At 34.5% G+C, this 19065-nt stretch overlaps 1 protein-coding gene across 8 annotated transcripts in view; it reads left to right on the top strand.

The window, feature by feature from the left end:
- The window catches only part of LOC127837566 (catenin delta-2-like), a 69564-nt gene that overhangs the window by 27693 nt on the left and 22806 nt on the right, over nt 1–19065 (top strand). For 7 of the 8 annotated variants that reach the window (XM_052364772.1, XM_052364802.1, XM_052364813.1 and 4 more), the window contains 2 exons: nt 10712–10747; nt 18451–18616. In XM_052364772.1, coding sequence (XP_052220732.1) covers nt 10712–10747; nt 18451–18616 — 202 coding nt within the window. Of the gene's footprint in view, nt 1–1505; nt 1750–10711; nt 10748–18450; nt 18617–19065 lie in introns of those variants that run through there. The other variant, XM_052364830.1, reaches the window with a different exon arrangement.

Consider the following 19065-nt stretch of genomic DNA (forward strand, 5'->3'; position numbering starts at 1 on the left):
GCATTGTGTTTCTGACAAACACATCTCTTGTTAATAATAATGTGACATTTTCTGATGAATTTTATGTTACTGTATCATATAATAGGAACTTTAGATCTGAACATTATGAAACTTGTTAAGCGATATCCCTAAATGGTGGAGCTGAGCATATTGTTCACATCTTGTTAGTTTTGTAGAAAGTTATTGCCCCTTAAGCAATAATTCATTAATAAAAATTAGACCATAAAGGGACAAATTGAGGAGCATCCGTGAGTTTCACTTATATTATTTATATTTTATTTATTATTTACCTGTTTCTTGGCCAAGTGCTATTATTCTTAATGTCATGAACATATATAATCAAACTCATGTTAGAATAAAGGTCATCTCTAATCCTTATAAACTGATATCTTCTTGTTATGAGTATGTCGTACACATATATTTCTAGTGTTCAATAAACTAGCATGAAAGACAGCACCATTCAGATTTTAGTGACTTAAGAATATTTGTTCATAGGGTGTGAAAGGTCTATGAAGTGAAACATACCAGAAAGCATTTAAGGATCACTGAAGAGAAATGGCTAGTATCAATTATTGATGTTTTTTAATTATTGCTCATAGCTACTAGTATTGGTAATTATTGAAGTTTCACACTCCAAAAACATCAGAGCTATGTGTACTACTTACATGCAGGTAATTAAAATATTGATTGCAAATAAAGACCACCTGTATTTAGTCCATGAAAAAATGACACTATTAATAAAGCAAAGCTCTTTAATTGTGAAAATGCTTACCGGGGTAATCAGTGTAGTTAATAAGATTGCAGATGTAAGAAGTTTAGCTGCTGGGTAGATTGATTTTGTTGTCTATTTTTGATTTTCATTGTACTGATTTTACAGTGCCAGCCAAGTTGCATGAAACTTGTATATAATTTTGCATAATTATTAGATATTATTTATAATTATAATGTTCTTAAATCAAGCTACCTGTAGTATGGTAGTTTGCAGTCTTTTAACTTGGTGGATGCATAATTTTTAATCATACAAAAAGTTCTCATGCATAAAGGAAGATATCATTATCAAAATCTTGTGTTGACATTCCTTTTAAATTGTTCTTTTATTTTAAATGCTCCGCTATTCTTTTAACAGCCTGCATATTTAAACTGTTCTTTCAAAGGACTGAAAGGTCTAAAAACATTAAATAAAGCTTAAGCAAATAACAGATGACAAGCAAGATAAAGAAATCCGTAAACTGCCGCTTGCTTCAAAATATCTCTTATTATTGATTTTGTACTTATAACTTGATTACTGGTCTATAGGTTTGCCTACTGGTTTACACAAAACTCCAGCATGTGGTATAATAAGTTGGTTTGGAAAATAGCGCAATAAAAGTTTGCAGATATTGAATATTGAAAGTTGCACAGCTGAATAGAACTGTGGATTTGAGGGATAAAGTGTTTTTGTCCTGTTATCGGTAAACAGCCAATTATCTGAGTTTGTGGGTATACCTTTATTTGACAGGGTGAAAGAATGCAGAGTTTTGTCTGACCTACTACATGTAGACATTCAGGATAAGACAGAGTGGGAATGTTTTATCAATGTAGAAATGTGTCTTTGAGTTTGTGTCAACCAGTTTTGTAAACAGACCCAGTTTGTTCTTCTTTAGATTGTTTTTTGCTGAGTTGTATATGTGGATGTAAATAAAGTGACTATATTGACTGTACACTATTATTAAGTGCAAAGGAATTAAGTGGTTTTGCCTTCTAAAAATGGTAAGCAAATTAATGATGTACCTAATTGTTGATGTTTGATTGTCGAATGTTTTTCTCAGTAGCTTAGACTTTGTAGTATTTTACCATGTGTTTATTTTGTGAAAGATATTCTGCTCAAAATGATTGTTGATGCTATGAGAATATATTGTTTGACATTTTCATATTACTTGGAATGTAAGACATTTGAAAGGTGAAATATCATAAAGAAATACTCAGTAGGTAACACTGTCAGCTGAACATCTATATTGCTTAAATTTGATCAATTGAGTAGTCAGTTTGCAATGGCCTATGAAAGTTATTTATCGAAGTCTATCTTGTGTTGCCTAAATATTGTCAGTTCAATGGCAAGATTGCTGAGTGAGTCAGGCAGTACATGAGGATGTCTCTGATAAAAGAGGCTTGTTGTGTACACATATTATCACAACAAACTGCTCTGTTTACCCATACATAGATAACTAGCTGTTGACCACAGCCAGGTAGGTCATGGGTCACCTCGCTGTCCACAGTCACTGTGGATTGTCCCTGAAGCCATGGACAGAACTTTGGGGTCTCTCTGTGATTCAATGCACTTCCCTGGGTTGGTTGCATACTATTGGTAAGGCCAGAGTTTTTTAATTAAAAGATTTTCAGATTTTTTTCCAAAACATGTCCAGTAGGAGGACGGAAAAAAAAAAAGAAAAAAGATGGTGACCAAAAATGCACTATGCTAAAAATGTTATAGTATGAAGTTCTTTGTATATTTCATGACCAAAATAATAAATGTCAATGAAATTTATTATGTTCTAAACATTCTCATACAAATCTTTAGCAATAAACACATTTATTAAAGGACCTGCATTTCATTCATACGAATATAATTATAGTTGCATAATTTTCTTTTATCTGAAACAGTTTCTGTTACAAATGAAAATGCACAAACACGCAAATATGTCTTTTGCAAGTAATTCCTTTTAAGACAAAATGAACATCTGAATTAAAAAAAACTCTGGCAAAGTCAATCTTCAAATTAAAAAAATCTTAATCTGTCGTCCAATCCCCCATGTCACTGCCTAGGCACTTTAATATTCCTCTATTAAAACAACATCTTTTATATGTAATTCAAAAATGAAACACGCCAAGTGTTGCTCAAGTATTAAAAGAAAATACAAACCAAAATCTATTAGTTACAAAATTAACAAGATTAAGCTTGTGATGGTTTAATATTTAAAATTGTAAAACACAAAGCTGTACAAGTTTCCCACTACAATCTTATAGCAAAGAGGAATTATGTAGAGATAGAATAACACATTTTTAATACATTGCACCTTGAAAAATGTGGCTACAGTATGTCCTTCAATGTTACATTTTGATGAAAAACAGATCTTTTAAAAGTCACTATAAAAGTCACATGTACCACCTTGCCAAGACTATCAAAACAGATTTGTATTTTATCAATTATAAAGCAATTAACCCTTTGCATGCTTGGAAATTTGTGGTCTGCTAAAATGGCGTCTGCTGAATTGCTACAATTTATTAGCATTTTCTTTGATTTTTTTCAAAGAATACTATCAGAATAGCAAACAGTTTTGATCCTGATAAGACGCCACGTTCTGTGGCGTCTCATCTGGATCCAAACTGTTTGCAAAGGCCTTCAAAATTCGGTTCTCACACTGAAAGGGTTAATATAAAAAATAAATAAAATCATTATTTTTGGTCAGCCTGCTAATTGCAATGACAGGTTTGCCAAATAATGAATATATTGCATATATTAAATTGTAAAATTTCTTAAATAATTTACAAATGGTTTACCTGGCAGATGGAAGGTAGCAGTAATTCCTCCTCATAGCCATTAGGACATCAAATGCATTTTCTTTTATAATACTACGATCCTGTGGGGTTTGGTACTTTAAAATAGCATGTATGCATTTCAATTCGCTCTCGACCAAAACATTCACTGGCATAGATGGGTCACACTTAACCTTATCTGTGTCAATCATTGTCTTAGACGCTTCAAGTGAAGCGATTTCGTCGTGTTCATTAACATGTTTGCGCACAACATCGCCAATTGATTGGTCACTAGTGGCTTTGATAAATTGTTTTGTGGTTTTAGCATCCTGGTAAATAATAAGTCCAAACCAGTATAAAGTCATCGTGGTCTCGCCACCATTTTGCATGTTTTCAGTAAAAATGATCGATGTTACAGAAGCGCTTATGATACATTTACACGCGATATCCTTAAACGCTTTAAATAAATTACTTCTCTAAAACCCGACACGCGTTTTGTGTCTAAAACCCGGCTTTTGGCACCCGAAAAAAAAATCCGAGATTGAAATTATATAATTTTTTTTTTTTTGGTTTCGTCAAAAATAAGAGTCGGCGGGTCCGAAAATCTATTTATTAAAAAACTCTGGCCTAATGGGTTAAAATATGGCATTGCTACTCCCTCCTTAAGTTGAGTGTTCAGTGAACATTTCTTGTACCAACCAACTGTTTATTAGATGCAAGAGTTTTAAGGTCACGAGGTAAATGCTAAGAATGTAGAATGGATTACTATGCCCCTGATATTCAATTTCATGTGGCACAGTGGTTTATAAATGTCTAAGCACTTTTAGAAAAAAATAAAAATATGATTTCCCTGTGAGATGGTGATATCAGTGCACACTCAAGGTTTTCTTGCCAAATGGTGCTGTGCTTCAATGGTGATGTCCTCTTTCTGGACCTTGCTGGCCTGCTATAACAACCTTTTGGAGACCACACTTTTCTATCAGAACATTATGCAAAACTTCATTTCAGCATGCTTATGGCATGTCATATGCTCTTTGTATAATCTCAAGGCATCTACTGGCCTGTATGTCACATTATCAATGCTTGTCACCTTGCTGAGTGAACCTCTGCATTCTGTGTTTTTCGTTTATGATAAGAATTACCCAGAGTTAGCAGGCCAGCCCTTGTGTGTATGGGGTTTTATGTAATGTTATGATATAATGTTTTCATTTATAATTATTGTAAAGTGCTTGTTGTGTTGTGTGGAAGAAGTTGACAAAAGTTAAATTGCATTTTCTGACATTTACAATTGTCAAAAGTACTAATGTAAACATTGCTACCAGGAGGAAAGTAGGGGAGATATGACTTCAGTGAAATGCCTCTTGATGCATTTTGACTTATCACTGAAATGACTTCTATATTCTCCTTTATTTGTAGCATTTGAAATCAGGTTAGATAAAACTGTCAGCGCTGATTTGATTGTGCAAAGATGAAAAATACTGATGTAAGACAGGGTTCATAAAAAACTTAAAGATTTTTATGAAAATGTGTAAACAGTTTTTATTGGGACATTCATATAACATTTTTATAATTTTGGTGGTCTAGTTCAAAATGTAAATAAAGATAGCATGATAAGAGCCACTACATGCAAAAATTGGTCTTACACCATATACGCCCAGTGTAGCTCCAGATCAACATGCACATTAGTGCTTTAACCCTTTGCATGCTGGGAAATTTGTCATCTGCTATAATGTCGTCTGCTGAATTGTTAAAATTAGCATTTTCTTCAATTTTTTTCAAAGAATGCTATCAGAATAGCAAACACTTTGGATCCGGATGAGACGCCACGCTTTGTGGCGTCTCATCTGGATCCAAACTGTTTGCACAGGCCTTCAAAATTCGGTTCCCGCGCTGAAAAGGTTAAAGTCCTGCAAAGTTTTGTGATGTTATATGCGGACATGGTCTTTACTGACCAGTTTGAGCCAATGTGCAGGCAGGTATAGAGATATACTTGCGTTTTATGGTATAAAACCCATTTTTGCAGAAATTTTCTTTAAGGAATGTAACTCGCATTATATTACCTGCCGGGCAATACATTCCTCTATCAGTGTTTTTGTCTCTGGGTATTCAAACGTCTCATTGCAAGAGCTATCTTCATAGAATGAGATTTACATGCTTGTGTAATCATGCTGAAAGATCAGCTACATCAATATGACAACCATGCCCTCTTGATGGCAAACAGATAAAGTGTGTTTCCTAACTGTAGCAAATTGAATTAAATGTCCAAATATCTTACCTTTCAGTATCACATTTTGTAATAGCATTTATGTTAGGGGGGTTTGTTGTAAACCTCAGAGATGTTAAAGGTTCACATAAGCATGCTTTACAGAAAATTAATAATAAAACTAAAGGTTCAATTTTTTGTAGCACAAAGTTTGTATTATCAATTATAAAAATAAATCTGTCTGTTGGCAAATCTGGTCTGGTCATTACCATGAAATGTGACATGCGTGTGAAGAAGATCACTGCCAATGATGATGTCCTGCATATAACTGGGACATGCGTGTGAAGAAGATCACTGCCAATGATGATGTCCTGCATATAACTGGGACATGCGTGTGAAGAAGATCACTGCCAATGATGATGTCCTGCATATAACTGGGACATGCGTGTGAAGAAGATCACTGCCAATGATGATGTCCTGCATATAACTGGGACATGCATGTGAAGAAGATCACTGCCAATGATCATGTCCTGCATATAATGTGATATATGAGCCACATTATGTGACAACCTGGCTTGATGCATGCGCATTATGTGTTCTCCCAAATCAGCCTTTGCAGTCTGCACAGGCTAATCAGGGACTTCACTTTCCGCATTTATAGAATTTATATTTTAAGGCCACAACAAATTGATGATTTGTTCTACTGATTTTTGCTTCCCAAAAATGGAGCAAGCGAGCGAAATTAAAATAAATTAATTTTTATTCTATTTTTTTTTAAATCACAGGCGAGCGAAAAGCGAAAAATAAAAAACACATTATGTATTGTCAATGTAAATTGATATATTTTGCCAAACAATTGCATGATATCTGCAAAATACCAGTACAAGATCATTTAGAAGTAATAATTGAGTTTAAGCCCTTATCAAATGTTTGTAAAAATATATAAAAACAGTCTCTAATAGCTGTTCTGCTTACTCACACCAGGTAGTTATTACTTAAATTTAACATTGTACATGTAGGTTTCATTATCAAAGTTATATAAGAAGCTTAGTTTTCTGTCAATGATGGTTTAATAACATGACACAATAAATAATACAATAAATATCAAGCATAAGCAGTGATTTTTCTTTGCGTCATATTTTACAGCATGTGCCTTTTTTATTGGGGATAACGTGCGATAAACCATGAAATTGAGAATATTGAATCATTATTATTATTATTATAGATAACAGTATACCAATTGTTAATAAGTTCATGTTTAACTGCTTTCTAAAATGTATATTATAAAGTGCTAGGGCATTAAACTGCTGTATGATAAACTCAATAAACCAATTGAGTTTATTAAAAAAAAATGACTTATTTTTTTGGAAATTTTGGCGAGACTTTTTAAAGAAAAAAAGTTACTTTTGGAGAAACAGCTTTATTACAATTTTCAATTTGGACACAGCCTATACGAGTCTGTAATTTGGGGCAAAAACACTGATACGAAATATCTCAAATTTGTATTAGTTCTAAATATCATAGGTTATGGTATTATACAATACTAAATGCATTACTTTCGTTATTTTAGCACAGTTAAAATTAGAAATGAGAAGTTTAAGTTTTGTAAAGTAAAAAAAACATAACTTCCTTATGAAAGAAAAATAAGAAATGAGTAGTTAAAGTTTTGTATTTTAATATAAAAAAGTCAATCAAATGCCAGTAGAGTTGTTAAGGTCCAGAAAGTTTCTTCACTTTCTCACTTATGTTAAATTCATGTTTTAGGGGCATAATGTACACCTTACACTTAGCCATCAACAGTTTGAACTAGTAGATAGGTGGCTCGTACAATTTATATTATACTCGACATTTTTTCGTCCAGTTCAACACTCCTTCGCATGTTAATTTTTAATATTTTAACTTAATCAATACCAACAAGTTTATTTGCAGATTTTTACCAATCGAACGCATAACGGCGACATTTCACATCCTGATGTAGATCCGGTTGAAATGATAAAATAACTCAAATCATCTTTGATGCAATGACTCATTGCCACGGGAAAAAATTAACATTTCCATTTGTGTCTTTTGCCGACATGACAAGACAGACGAACACTGCCATTTGTTTTAACCATAAACCAATCTAATAACGCAAAGTGTTATAACACTCTAAGCCTATGTCGTAAAATACGTAGGCTAAATACAACTAAATCATTTAATAAATAGGTGCGCAGCAAATTTTTTGCTGCAGGCGCAAAATAAAAATAAAAATATTTTTATTCAGTTTTAAGATTTTTAGGTGCTGCGAATCCATCGAACATTTAATCAATTTGTTGTGGCCTAAAGGAAATTTCTCCTAAATGAAAATCCAGTTTAAGCAGAAAATTTCGTCCTTGATAAGCCTTTGTTGACTGCACAGGCAAGTTTGGGAAAACTTCAAGGTGGCTGTGGTGTAATAATTATGGTGTCAGCCTAGCGACTGGGAGGTCACGGTTTTGATCCCTGCTGTGGGAGCATTCTCAAGATCTCCCTCCAAGACACCAGTTACTGGTTCTAGGCCCATGAAACGGACTCGCGATCATTTTTATAAGCCTCAGGCTTTTGATGCAATAGTGCTTAAATAAATAGGTTTAAACTATAGTTACATTCATGCATTAAGCCTATTTTCCAAAAGTGCATCCCCTATAGTATATCGTTTCCTTATGTTATATGATAGTCATGTCAGACAGATTATTTTATGCATTGATCTGAATATTCCTTTTATGCCATGACATACCGAACATGTTTAATGTAGTAATTTAATTCAATGGGTTATGGTTGAGTTATAGTGATAAAGTAATTTATGTTTTGACAATTTGATCACCAAAATGCTTTAAAATCGGGGCATATTATATAATTATGTGCTATTACAATTCTGTCTTAGTTTCGACAAGAGTAGAGACACATATCTTAAGTGCTTAATGGTTTGTAAAACACACTCTTTGATTTTTTCATACTGACAAACCTGGTTTATTTATATTCTGTTAAACACTATGTAGCTTTAGTAATTAAATAAACATTCCAAAACATTCCAAAATCCATTGGTTTGTTAAGGTTTCAAAATTAAGAACATGTTTACTTGGGATCTCAACATAATTATATTTCATTTTGTTTGGGGATGACAATCCCTTGTTCATGACTTACACATTGTGACAAGAAGAACTTCTTTAGTTTTCTTATAATTGTCCTTTTATACACTGTCACATGCGGTGGCTTTAAACTTGCAACTTGCCATAGACAAAAATAATCTTTTTAAGAAAGCAGGATGCTTGAGTGATTGGGGGGTGATTGCTTCACTGAGTTAGTTTTGGTGAAAATTGTGTGGGAAAAACATGATCCCCATTGAAATGATGCATAAAGTAGACATTTGAAAAATGAATTATCTTCAATGCAGGTCTGATGGAGGTGGGTGTTGTAGATGTGTAGTATTCATTTTGAAGCTGTAATGTTCCTTGTTAATAAAATATTCAATACTTATTTATAAAGTTGAACAAAAACAATATTTGTTTATCCTCTATAATCATCATGAAGTGTTAACATCATTGTATGCCTTACTTGTCACACATTTGTTAAATCCTCCCAAATATCTTGGTACATCAGTGTGTGAAACTTGAAAGTCATTTGCAAGTTAACCCATTTATGCCTAGTGGACTCTCCCATCCTTTTAAATTGGATCAATTTATTTTTTTAAAATTAGGAATGTCTATTATATTTATTTCTATATATATTTAGAATTATTTCTTAAAGAAATTCCTTTAAGCAAACAGCGCAAACCTTGATGAGACGCCAAATAATGCGGCGTCTCATCTGGGTCTATGCTGTTTGCCAAGGCCTTTTTTTCTAGACGCTAGGCATAAATGGGTTAAGTATTTGTAATCAAATGACTGTCTTATTTTATAAATAATAACATAAATAGGATCCAAATATTTCTCTGGACAGATGACTTTCACAAGGTAGATTATTGCCAAATTATCTTGCTCATCAAGAAGTGTTAAAAGTGATCATCACAATCTTGAACCAACGTATGAATATGACCAAGAATTTGAAATGAAATCAATTCAAAACCTTTGTATGTTTCCATCAATCAACTATTGTTTGATTCAGTGATATTTATAACACGCAGATATGCACAGACTTACCGAGATTTCCCCCTAAAGCGTTAATGTCTTGTGTTCATGCAGGAGTTTTCTGCTGTACACCAGAAATGGTGTGGTACTTTTTATACTAGTATTTGATAAAAATCAAAGTTTTATGTGTTTTGAAAGAAAAAAAGAGTAAAAAGATTGTATAAAGTGGCTTTAACTGATTTAGGCATCTCTACTAAACTATGTGATCTGTTCACCATTTCTTGTTTTGTTTGAAGCTAAAAAGAATCTTTGCTTTTCAAATCTTATGCAGATGTATTTGATGCAGTTTCATATTAAATAAAAGTCTGAAGGAGAGGAAGTGTGGAAACCATCAATTTACATTCAGTTCAATTAGAAGAGCTATTTTCAGGTGAAAACGAGTTTGTTTATGAAATCTCATTATCATCAGTATGCTTTGATTATTACATGCATTACACTGCATTTCTCTGAGCTTTCTAAACTTGTATAAAGTAGCAACACTTGCTGATGAGTTAATATAAGTGGGTGGGGAGGAAAAAAGAGGATCAAGATATAATGGCTGTAAACATAAACAAGATTTGAAATATGTCGCCTTGAGAGTGTCAGATGATTCCAGTTTAAAATTTCGAGTTTCCCCTTTTCAGGATCCTTTTCAGGGATGTTATAAGTCTGACAAGCCTGGTGTCATGATTTTTTGCAAAAGAGAGCCAACTGTATCGATTGGACTGCTATAAATATAATTACGACCTGTATTGGTCACCCAAATAAAGGGATTGATGACAGTTTACAAATTTGAAAAATTCCACTCTTTTCTCCCTTTTTGTGTGGTTAAAACCACCACTGGTAATGCTATCTTATTGTTTCTTTGCAGACACGAGCTCCAGAGCCGGGGTACTATGCACTTTGGGTAAGTCTTCTTTTATAGGTAGCTAATGTGGAAGTCAAAACCAGGCACAAATCGAGGGGTAAGGGCCAGAACGTGATAAGTGCACTTTTCACACTTTTGGGAAAATCAAAAATAAGGTTTTGAGTATTAATATATTTTATTTGAAATAAGATAGGTATATGATAAATTGATTATATGCTAGCAAATACTCATAAGATAATACACTAAAATTTAGAATAAGCAGGGTTAAATACAAAATGGTGTTTTAAAGAAAAATGTACTTATATCTTATTGGCATGAAACTAGTCTGTCGAGCCATTTAGTGTATAAACGCAATAAGTGCACTTGTTTACAAATGCACCTGAACTTATGTCTGATTATCTGTGTTTATATAGTTTTAAGTGCACTTACTGAAAACTATCAAAAAACACTTTGCACATGTGCATGCTATAGAAAATGGTTTAAGTGTACTAAGAATAAGAATTTCACTGAATTGTATACTGGGTAAACACTAAAAATGTCACAAGTAACATTTTTTGTCAAACAAAACTTTCATATAGTCCTCTCTGTAAATATTGTTTATGAAGAGACCTCTGTCACTATACATTTTACTGTTTCTTTTGTACCAATTTAACTGTCTACTGATTTCAACTGTCCACTGAATACAACACCTATGCATGTATTGTAACAAAACTCAATCAAGCTGATCCTTACTCTGGGTCGGAGTCTCTATCACTTTCCAGTGCGTCAGGATCTGGTAAGCAGTCTCTCACATTTTTGTCATCTGGTATGTCTTCGTAGTATTTGTGATACTCCGAGGGTATTGTTCCATTTCTACACAAAGAAATTAAATCTTTCTTTTTAGCAGTTGCTATTGGCAGTTTCTCAGTATACAGTCGTGGTAGCTTTGAACTGAGAGAAATACCTTTTCGTGACTGTTTGATTTTTATGCACTGGAATTTCTCGTCAAAGTCATGCTTGACATAAATATTGCTTATGTCTGCTTTTCGAAATTGGAGCCACTTAACTTTCATCCATTGAATTCTTCTTCCTTCAAGATCAATGATATTTTGTGGAAATACAGACTTTGCCAGACACTTTAAATTATGGAAGTCAAAGTGTTTCATAGGCACAACTGTATAGGATTTTTTCTTCCGAGCCAATCTAACGATTGTGTCCCATTCGCTTGGAACAAAGACTGAAGTACGCCTCTTAGCATTTTCTACTGCTGCATGCACCGAATCACTCTCCATCTGAGTGTGTCCTGTTTCTTGAAATTTTTGATCGATTGTTTCTAAACTAGGACTTTTACTGATGGCTTGTAGCAAAGCTAATGAAATGAACCTGTTTCGATTCTGTCCTGAACAACAATCTGAGTAAAGGCACAGATGTTTTGTTGTCACTGGCAATGACTGTATGTAAGTCTGTATGCAAGTTCCTATCTCACACGATCCCCTGTTGCCTTCGGTTTCATTCCACAGGTAGCAAGTCACACTTGCATCTGCCAAAGAATAGAACGACAAATTGAAACAACCGCTTATAGTAGACTTGACTGACAAGTCAACACGGAACTGGCAACACCGCTTCCAAGTCAAAAGTAGCAACACAGTATGATTTATCTTCTTTGGATTTAGTTTTGTCGTTTTATTTCTCAGCTCTTGCTTTTAACTTTCTTTTAATGTGCTCTTCGTAGTCCTGTTTGATGGTTTCTGTTAATTCACCATCTGTCTCTTTCTGGTGGTATACGACACATGTTTGACATTGATCTTTTTTAGGTACATGAAATGAATAATTATATTCCTCACAGAATACTGTTCTGTACTTTGATGCACTGACAGCTTTCTTTTTATCTGCTACACACTTCTCTTTATATAACCTATACATCTATGTGATATTAAGATCACTTCCAAGAAATTTTCTCCTTGTGTCTTGCCTTGTATAGTGGGCCTCAACCGTAGGGAAAGATTCAATATGCTGTCTAACCTGGTTAATCACTGCTTCTGGGGTCTTATTGTGTGGTGTATGTTTCCCTCTTTTGTCAAATGCAGCAAATATTCCAGTGGATGAGGACTTCAAAGCCGTTTCTACCACCCTATTGCCAATATTTAATGTTCTAAGAAAAAAATCTTTACAGACTCGCTTATTGTCAAGGTAGAAGCTTCTTGAACACACACGTCTCTTCTTTGCACTTGAACGAACTCTCTCAGGAGTGTTTTCCTTCACATTGGAACATAAAAAGTCCTTTTGGCGTTCGTAGGATCCAATATTCCAGTAGTTTTGAAAAACTGCATCTCTTTGCTCATGTGTGAAGATTTTTCTACATTTATATCTGCAGTTGCAACGAGCATCTAATAGCCGCTTTGCTTCAACAGTCTTCCCTTTTGTATTTGTGTACTGTAGTCCAAGCATGCGTCGTTTCTTTCTAATATTTTTCTTCCACTTTTCTGGCTGTGCCTTGCGTTTTCTTTTCAGTGTAAATTTTGCATTATTTCTGCAAATATATTTTAATAATTATCTAATCGTAAATTAAGAATATTTTAATATCAATCTGTAATAACAAACTTTATTCATTTCGAAGAAAATGATAGGCTCTAATAACATGATTTACATAATTTACATTTACTATACAAAATAATGAAGTAAAAACTACTAAATAATTGAAGAACTAAATCCACTACTCACCTATTATTTAATACATTGCCTTCCTTACTTGATGAAAACATAAGCTTTTATGTTCACATTCCATTCCAGGTACAAGACAAAACATCTGCTATCTTGTTTAATTGTTTAAAATGATACTTAGGTGTTTTCAGTTAATTAGGTAAAGGCACTTGAAACATTATCACACTGCAAGTGTTGCCTTACATATTAATCTAAACAGGCATAAGTGTACTTATTACATTACGCCTCTGAAAAATCCTTGTATGTTTATTTTCTATTTATATACAAGTGCACTTATATCATTTTGGTTCCTACTTTCTGTCTCATTTTCATTTATTTTTTTCCAGCCAGATTGTATCAAGTGCATTTACTACAGTCTGGTTCTATCAGGAATGGATATATAACGTTCTGGCATAATACAAAACTACTCCATAACACTTAGTGCAATGGAGTTCTATACAATAATTATGTTAAATGACTGAATATAAGCCTGGTTTTGAGTGCAAAAGATGCGGCAGTAAATATTACATATTTCTTTTGCAAAACCCGATTTTCCTTCAAAACTGCACTTATCACGTTCTGGCCCTTACCCCTCGAAATACACTGAGGCTTCTATTTGATCATTCCCTTTGGTCATTTAACCCTTTACCCCTTATAGATGCACTTTAATGTGTTTCTAGTCTCTAAGAAAATCTTATTTAATTTATAATCTTCTTTACTAGATTCAAGTTTTAAAGGCTTCATTTCCAACCTTAAGATACTAATGAGCAGCAAACAGCATAAAACCTGAACAGACTGCGAGTCACTTCCAGGCTCTTCTGGTTTTATGCTGGTTGCAAAAGCCATTTTCACTTTGCTTCTGAAGGGGAAATGGTAAAGCTGGTTGTTCTGTTAAATGTATTAGATGTATTACATAAACGGCACCAAGTCAATAGAAAAACTAACACAAAACTATCTATTTCAAAAATCAAACCAACTCTCACCCTACCTAAACCCTGGACACGAAATTTGTCATGTGAGATGTCTGTGGCATTTTGTAGTTCTTAAGTTCAGTCCCCCAAAACTTTTCTTTAAGGTACAAACAGAAACATATAAATTGAATAGCAGTTCAGATAAGGAGCTAGCTCTTGTTGATGTTTATGTTGTTGACATTTCGTGAGGAATCTCTCTGAACAGAACAATTATATCAGTTGTATTCACATTCAAATAATTTTTTCGTTGGTTTACCTTGAGGGTTCTCTAACACAAGAATTTGTGATGAATCAGTGCTTTATAAGATGTTAAATTAATCAGCATGACATTTTCAAGGCTTGTTTAAGTTTACTGATATGAGAGAAATACATTGTGATTCATAATGAAAATATGCAAAGATACATTCCTGTTACGTTATGGTATTATGTCATTACACCATCATTGCTTTAATTTTATCTCTATTTTGAAATTGTGTTTGAAAGACATAAATAATAGTTACCATATTTTACACAGATTTTGATTTTTACTGGTGTAGATTCAACTGATTATAATAAAATCTGCTCAACTGAAAATATATTTAAAAAAACGTGTGATACAAATACATGTAGCTAATATCTAAGTGTTTTAACACATCATGTATGTGTTAATTTTAACAATGAAATGTGCCATCATGGGCTTCAAAAATCAAACAGATCACCAGAACATGGATTGTGTACATGTCCTGTTGAAACAAAACCAAACTTAATGAAATGTTCACACATTAAATTAACATAAAGTTTTTCTATTTAAAAACTGTATAACTCTCTCTATAACAACACCATCAATTAAAGTACCTTTGTTTGCCATTACCTTCTTACCCAACAAAATTGACCCTACTTGAAATATTTTTTTATAATGAAAAGACCCCTAATTTTTGTTCTTAATAAGTTTTGAGAGAGTTGAATATACTTTTATTTTATGAGCAAGGCTGTTTTCGGAGAAAACCCGAGGTATTGTCATAGCCTTTTCGTCGCCCGCCGTCTGCCGTCCGACGTCCTCCGGTGTCGTGATAAAACCTTTACATTGGCTCTAAAATCAAAGTGCTTCCACCTACAACTTTGAAACTTCATATGTAGATGCACCTTGATAAGTTCTAAACGCCACACCCATTTTGGGTCACTAGGTCAAGCGTGGCACCCGTTATGCGGTGCTCTTGTTGTCATCATGATCCTTCGGTAAATTGGTTAAACAAATAAACTACATAGAAATATATAGTCACATATATAAAAAATTATCCTTAAATTATGGCAAAGTTTTACATACAATTTTGCTTTACAGAAATAATATGCCTACCCATTACAATCCTCACTTGGTAGACAAATGAAAACAAAACATTTGGACCGTGCTCTCAGCTCTGTGAAAAAGGGGTTTAATGCATGTGCTTAAGTGTCGTCCTTGATTAGCCTGTGAAATCCACTTATCAGGGACGACACTTTCCACTTTTATGATATTTCCATGTCCCCGGATCGAACGATCAGGGGTATATTGTTTTTGGCCTGTCTGTCATTCATTCATTCATTCATTCATTGTGTGAGATCCAAAACTTCAACCAAAACTTTAACCTTCGTTAAAGTTTGATCATAACTTTTTGAAAATTGAAGATAGCAACTTGATATTTGCATGCATGTGTATCTCATAAAGCTGCACATTTTGAGTGGTGAAAGGTCAAGGTCATCCTTCAAGGTCAAACGTCAAAAAATACAATCCAATGGAAGTAATAAGGGAGATAATTTGTAAACCGTCAAATGATATATTGAAATTTTTATTTCAAAGCGGCGCAATAGGGGGCATTGCGTTTCCGACAAACACATTTCTTGTTGTTTACAGAAAGTCTCTTCAAAGCAAAAATCAAGCTTAGGCGAAAAAGTGTTATCCCTGATTAGCCTGTGCAGAATGCACATGCATTAGCCCCCCTTTTATTAGAGATTAATTCAATGTGTACATGTAGCTTACATGATTGTCAGCAACTATTTGCAATCTTTCTTGAGCTGAAAGATGTGTATATTTTCCTAGTTTAATTGCTTTTCCAAATAGTGCTTATTTGCTTTTAAGAAAAAAAATCCCTGTAAATAGAAAATGAGATGGATGTCATGCAAACTTCTTTCAGTAGAAAATTAAAACCTGCAAGCTACATGTAGGTGTTAAAATGAATGATAATTACTTCATTGGGAAGATTTGCTTTAGGTTTTGTATAATGAGTAAAATTTCAAAGCATGAAATAAGGTGTGCTATTGAAAATCTTTGAAAATCAGGCCCTTCAATTTCAATATGTACTAGAAAAAAGAACTTTAATGTGCAAATATAATTGAATTCAGCTTGTAGCTAACTACAGGGATGCTTCTACAAGTTTCTGTGCAAGAAATGAGCATAGCTACACCCAGCAAACAATTCTAGTGGGGTAAACTGGAATCATCCGGTTGGTTTGTTGGTTGGTCGGTCCTTCTGTCATGCTGCACATGTGTGCTATATGTAGTGAACTAGTCTTCGTTTCTTTTGGGATCAACATTAAACTTTATAGATATGATGTTCATAAATGTTGAGATATTTTTTGCACAGATGTGTACTTTTCGGTTAGGCAAAATGTGAATACTTACGTCATGATTGTCAATTGACATTGAGTCGAGATCTGAGAAAACTGGGCATAATGCCTGTGCTTAAAGTGTTGTCCCAGATTAGTGCGCACAGGCTTATTAGGGACGACACTTTCCACCTAAACTTGATTTTCAGTAAGGACGGACTTCCTTGCAACTAAAAATACCATAAAAGCGGAAAGTGTCGTCCCTGATTAGCCTGTGCGAACTGCACAGGCTAATTTGGGACGACACTTTATGCACATGCATTTTGACCAGTTTTCACAGAACAAGACATCATTGTGTATTTTTGTTGTGAACTTTTTATGCCCCCCTTCGAAGAAGAGGGGGTATATTGCTTTGCTCATGTTGGTCGGTCGGTCCGTCCACCAGGTGGTTGTCAGACGATAACTCAAGAACGCTTGGGCCTAGGATCATGAAACTTCATAGGTACATTGATCATGACTCGCAGATGACCCCTATTGATTTTGAGGTCACTAGGTCAAAGGTCAAGGTCACGGTGACCAGAAAAAGTAAAATGGTTTTTGAATGATAACTCAAGAACGCATACGCCTAGGATCATGAAACTTCATGGGTAGATTGATCATGACTTGCAGATGACCCCTATTGATTTTGAGGTCACAAGGTCAAAGGTCAAGGTCACGGTGACCCGAAATAGTAAAATGATTTTTGAATGATAACTCAAGAACGCTTTTGCCTAGGATCATGACACTTCATGGGTACATTGATCGTGACCCGCAGATGACCCCTTTTGATTTTCAGGTCACTAGGTCAAAGGTCAAGGTCACAGTGACATAATTCGTATTCACACAATGGCTGCCACTACAACGGACAGCCCATATGGGGGGCATGCATGTTTTACAAACAGCCCTTGTCTCTCTGTTTTTTGTGTATCAACATGCAACTGTATATGTTGTTAATACTATACAGAATAGCAAGATGTTATTTTAGTGTATGTTGTGATATTCTTTGCTGAGTTATGAAATATTGTATTAGATATTGAGTAATTGATCCTTTTATCAACACCCCTTTACGCAATTGATATTCTTTGCTTCCTGTCAAGTCAACTACACTCTTAAATTTGGTAACAATTAATTAATTGTATTCTATGTCCAGAATGACCCTGGATTTGTTTCGTTTGTGTGTTTGTTGTGTATGTGTGTGTCTATTGTTCTACTTTGTTTTGTGCTTAGTTGGTAGAAAATTGGTTGCTTGTCCTAAATCATGGACCAATACGGTATACTAAGGTTTCTCTCATGCTGGTGCAGTTGAAGGTTCACTTTATGTATAATTGTTATTTGAGAGTATGCTCTGCAGGGTTGGGAAGTAGTTTATTATCTGTGTATATTGTTGCTGACAAACAAGTGATATCATTTACCAACTGAATGAAATCTATCCCAAATCATCATGAAACCCAACCTAATTCCACATGATCTTCATAAATTGTTTGTGTGTTTGCAGTGAGGACAACATGAACTACATGCCAGAGGACCACTATGGTGGCCGAGGGGGCCCATACAGCGGGGACTACAACTCGTACAATGGAGGACCACACCACGACACTTCCATGCACTCATCTCATCACTCCCTGCAGAGCAACAACAGCAACCGCAACCCACGCATCCAGGTCAGTTCACCATGCAACACGGTCAGTAACCCACAAAACCAGGTTAGTTATCCATGCAACCAGGTCTGTTATCCATGCAACCAGGTCAGTAACCCACAAAACCAGGTCAGTTATCAATGCAACCAGGTCAGTTATCCATGAAACCAGGTCAGTAATCCACAAAACCAGGTCAGTTATCAATGCAACCAGGTCTGTTATCCATACAACCAGGTCAGTAACCCACAAAACCAGGTCAGTTATCAATGCAACCAGGTCTGTTATCCATGCAACCAGGTCAGTAACCCACAAAACCAGGTCAGTTATCAATGCAACCAGGTCAGTTATCCATGCAACCAGGTCAGTAACCCACAAAACCAGGTCAGTTATCAATGCAACCAGGTCTGTTATCCATACAACCAGGTCAGTAACCGTAGGTACCAATGGGTGGTGTAGAAAACAAAGCTAACAAA

Source organism: Dreissena polymorpha, chromosome 1, assembly GCF_020536995.1.
Source record: "Dreissena polymorpha isolate Duluth1 chromosome 1, UMN_Dpol_1.0, whole genome shotgun sequence".
In the NCBI taxonomy this organism is placed as follows: domain Eukaryota; kingdom Metazoa; phylum Mollusca; class Bivalvia; order Myida; family Dreissenidae; genus Dreissena; species Dreissena polymorpha.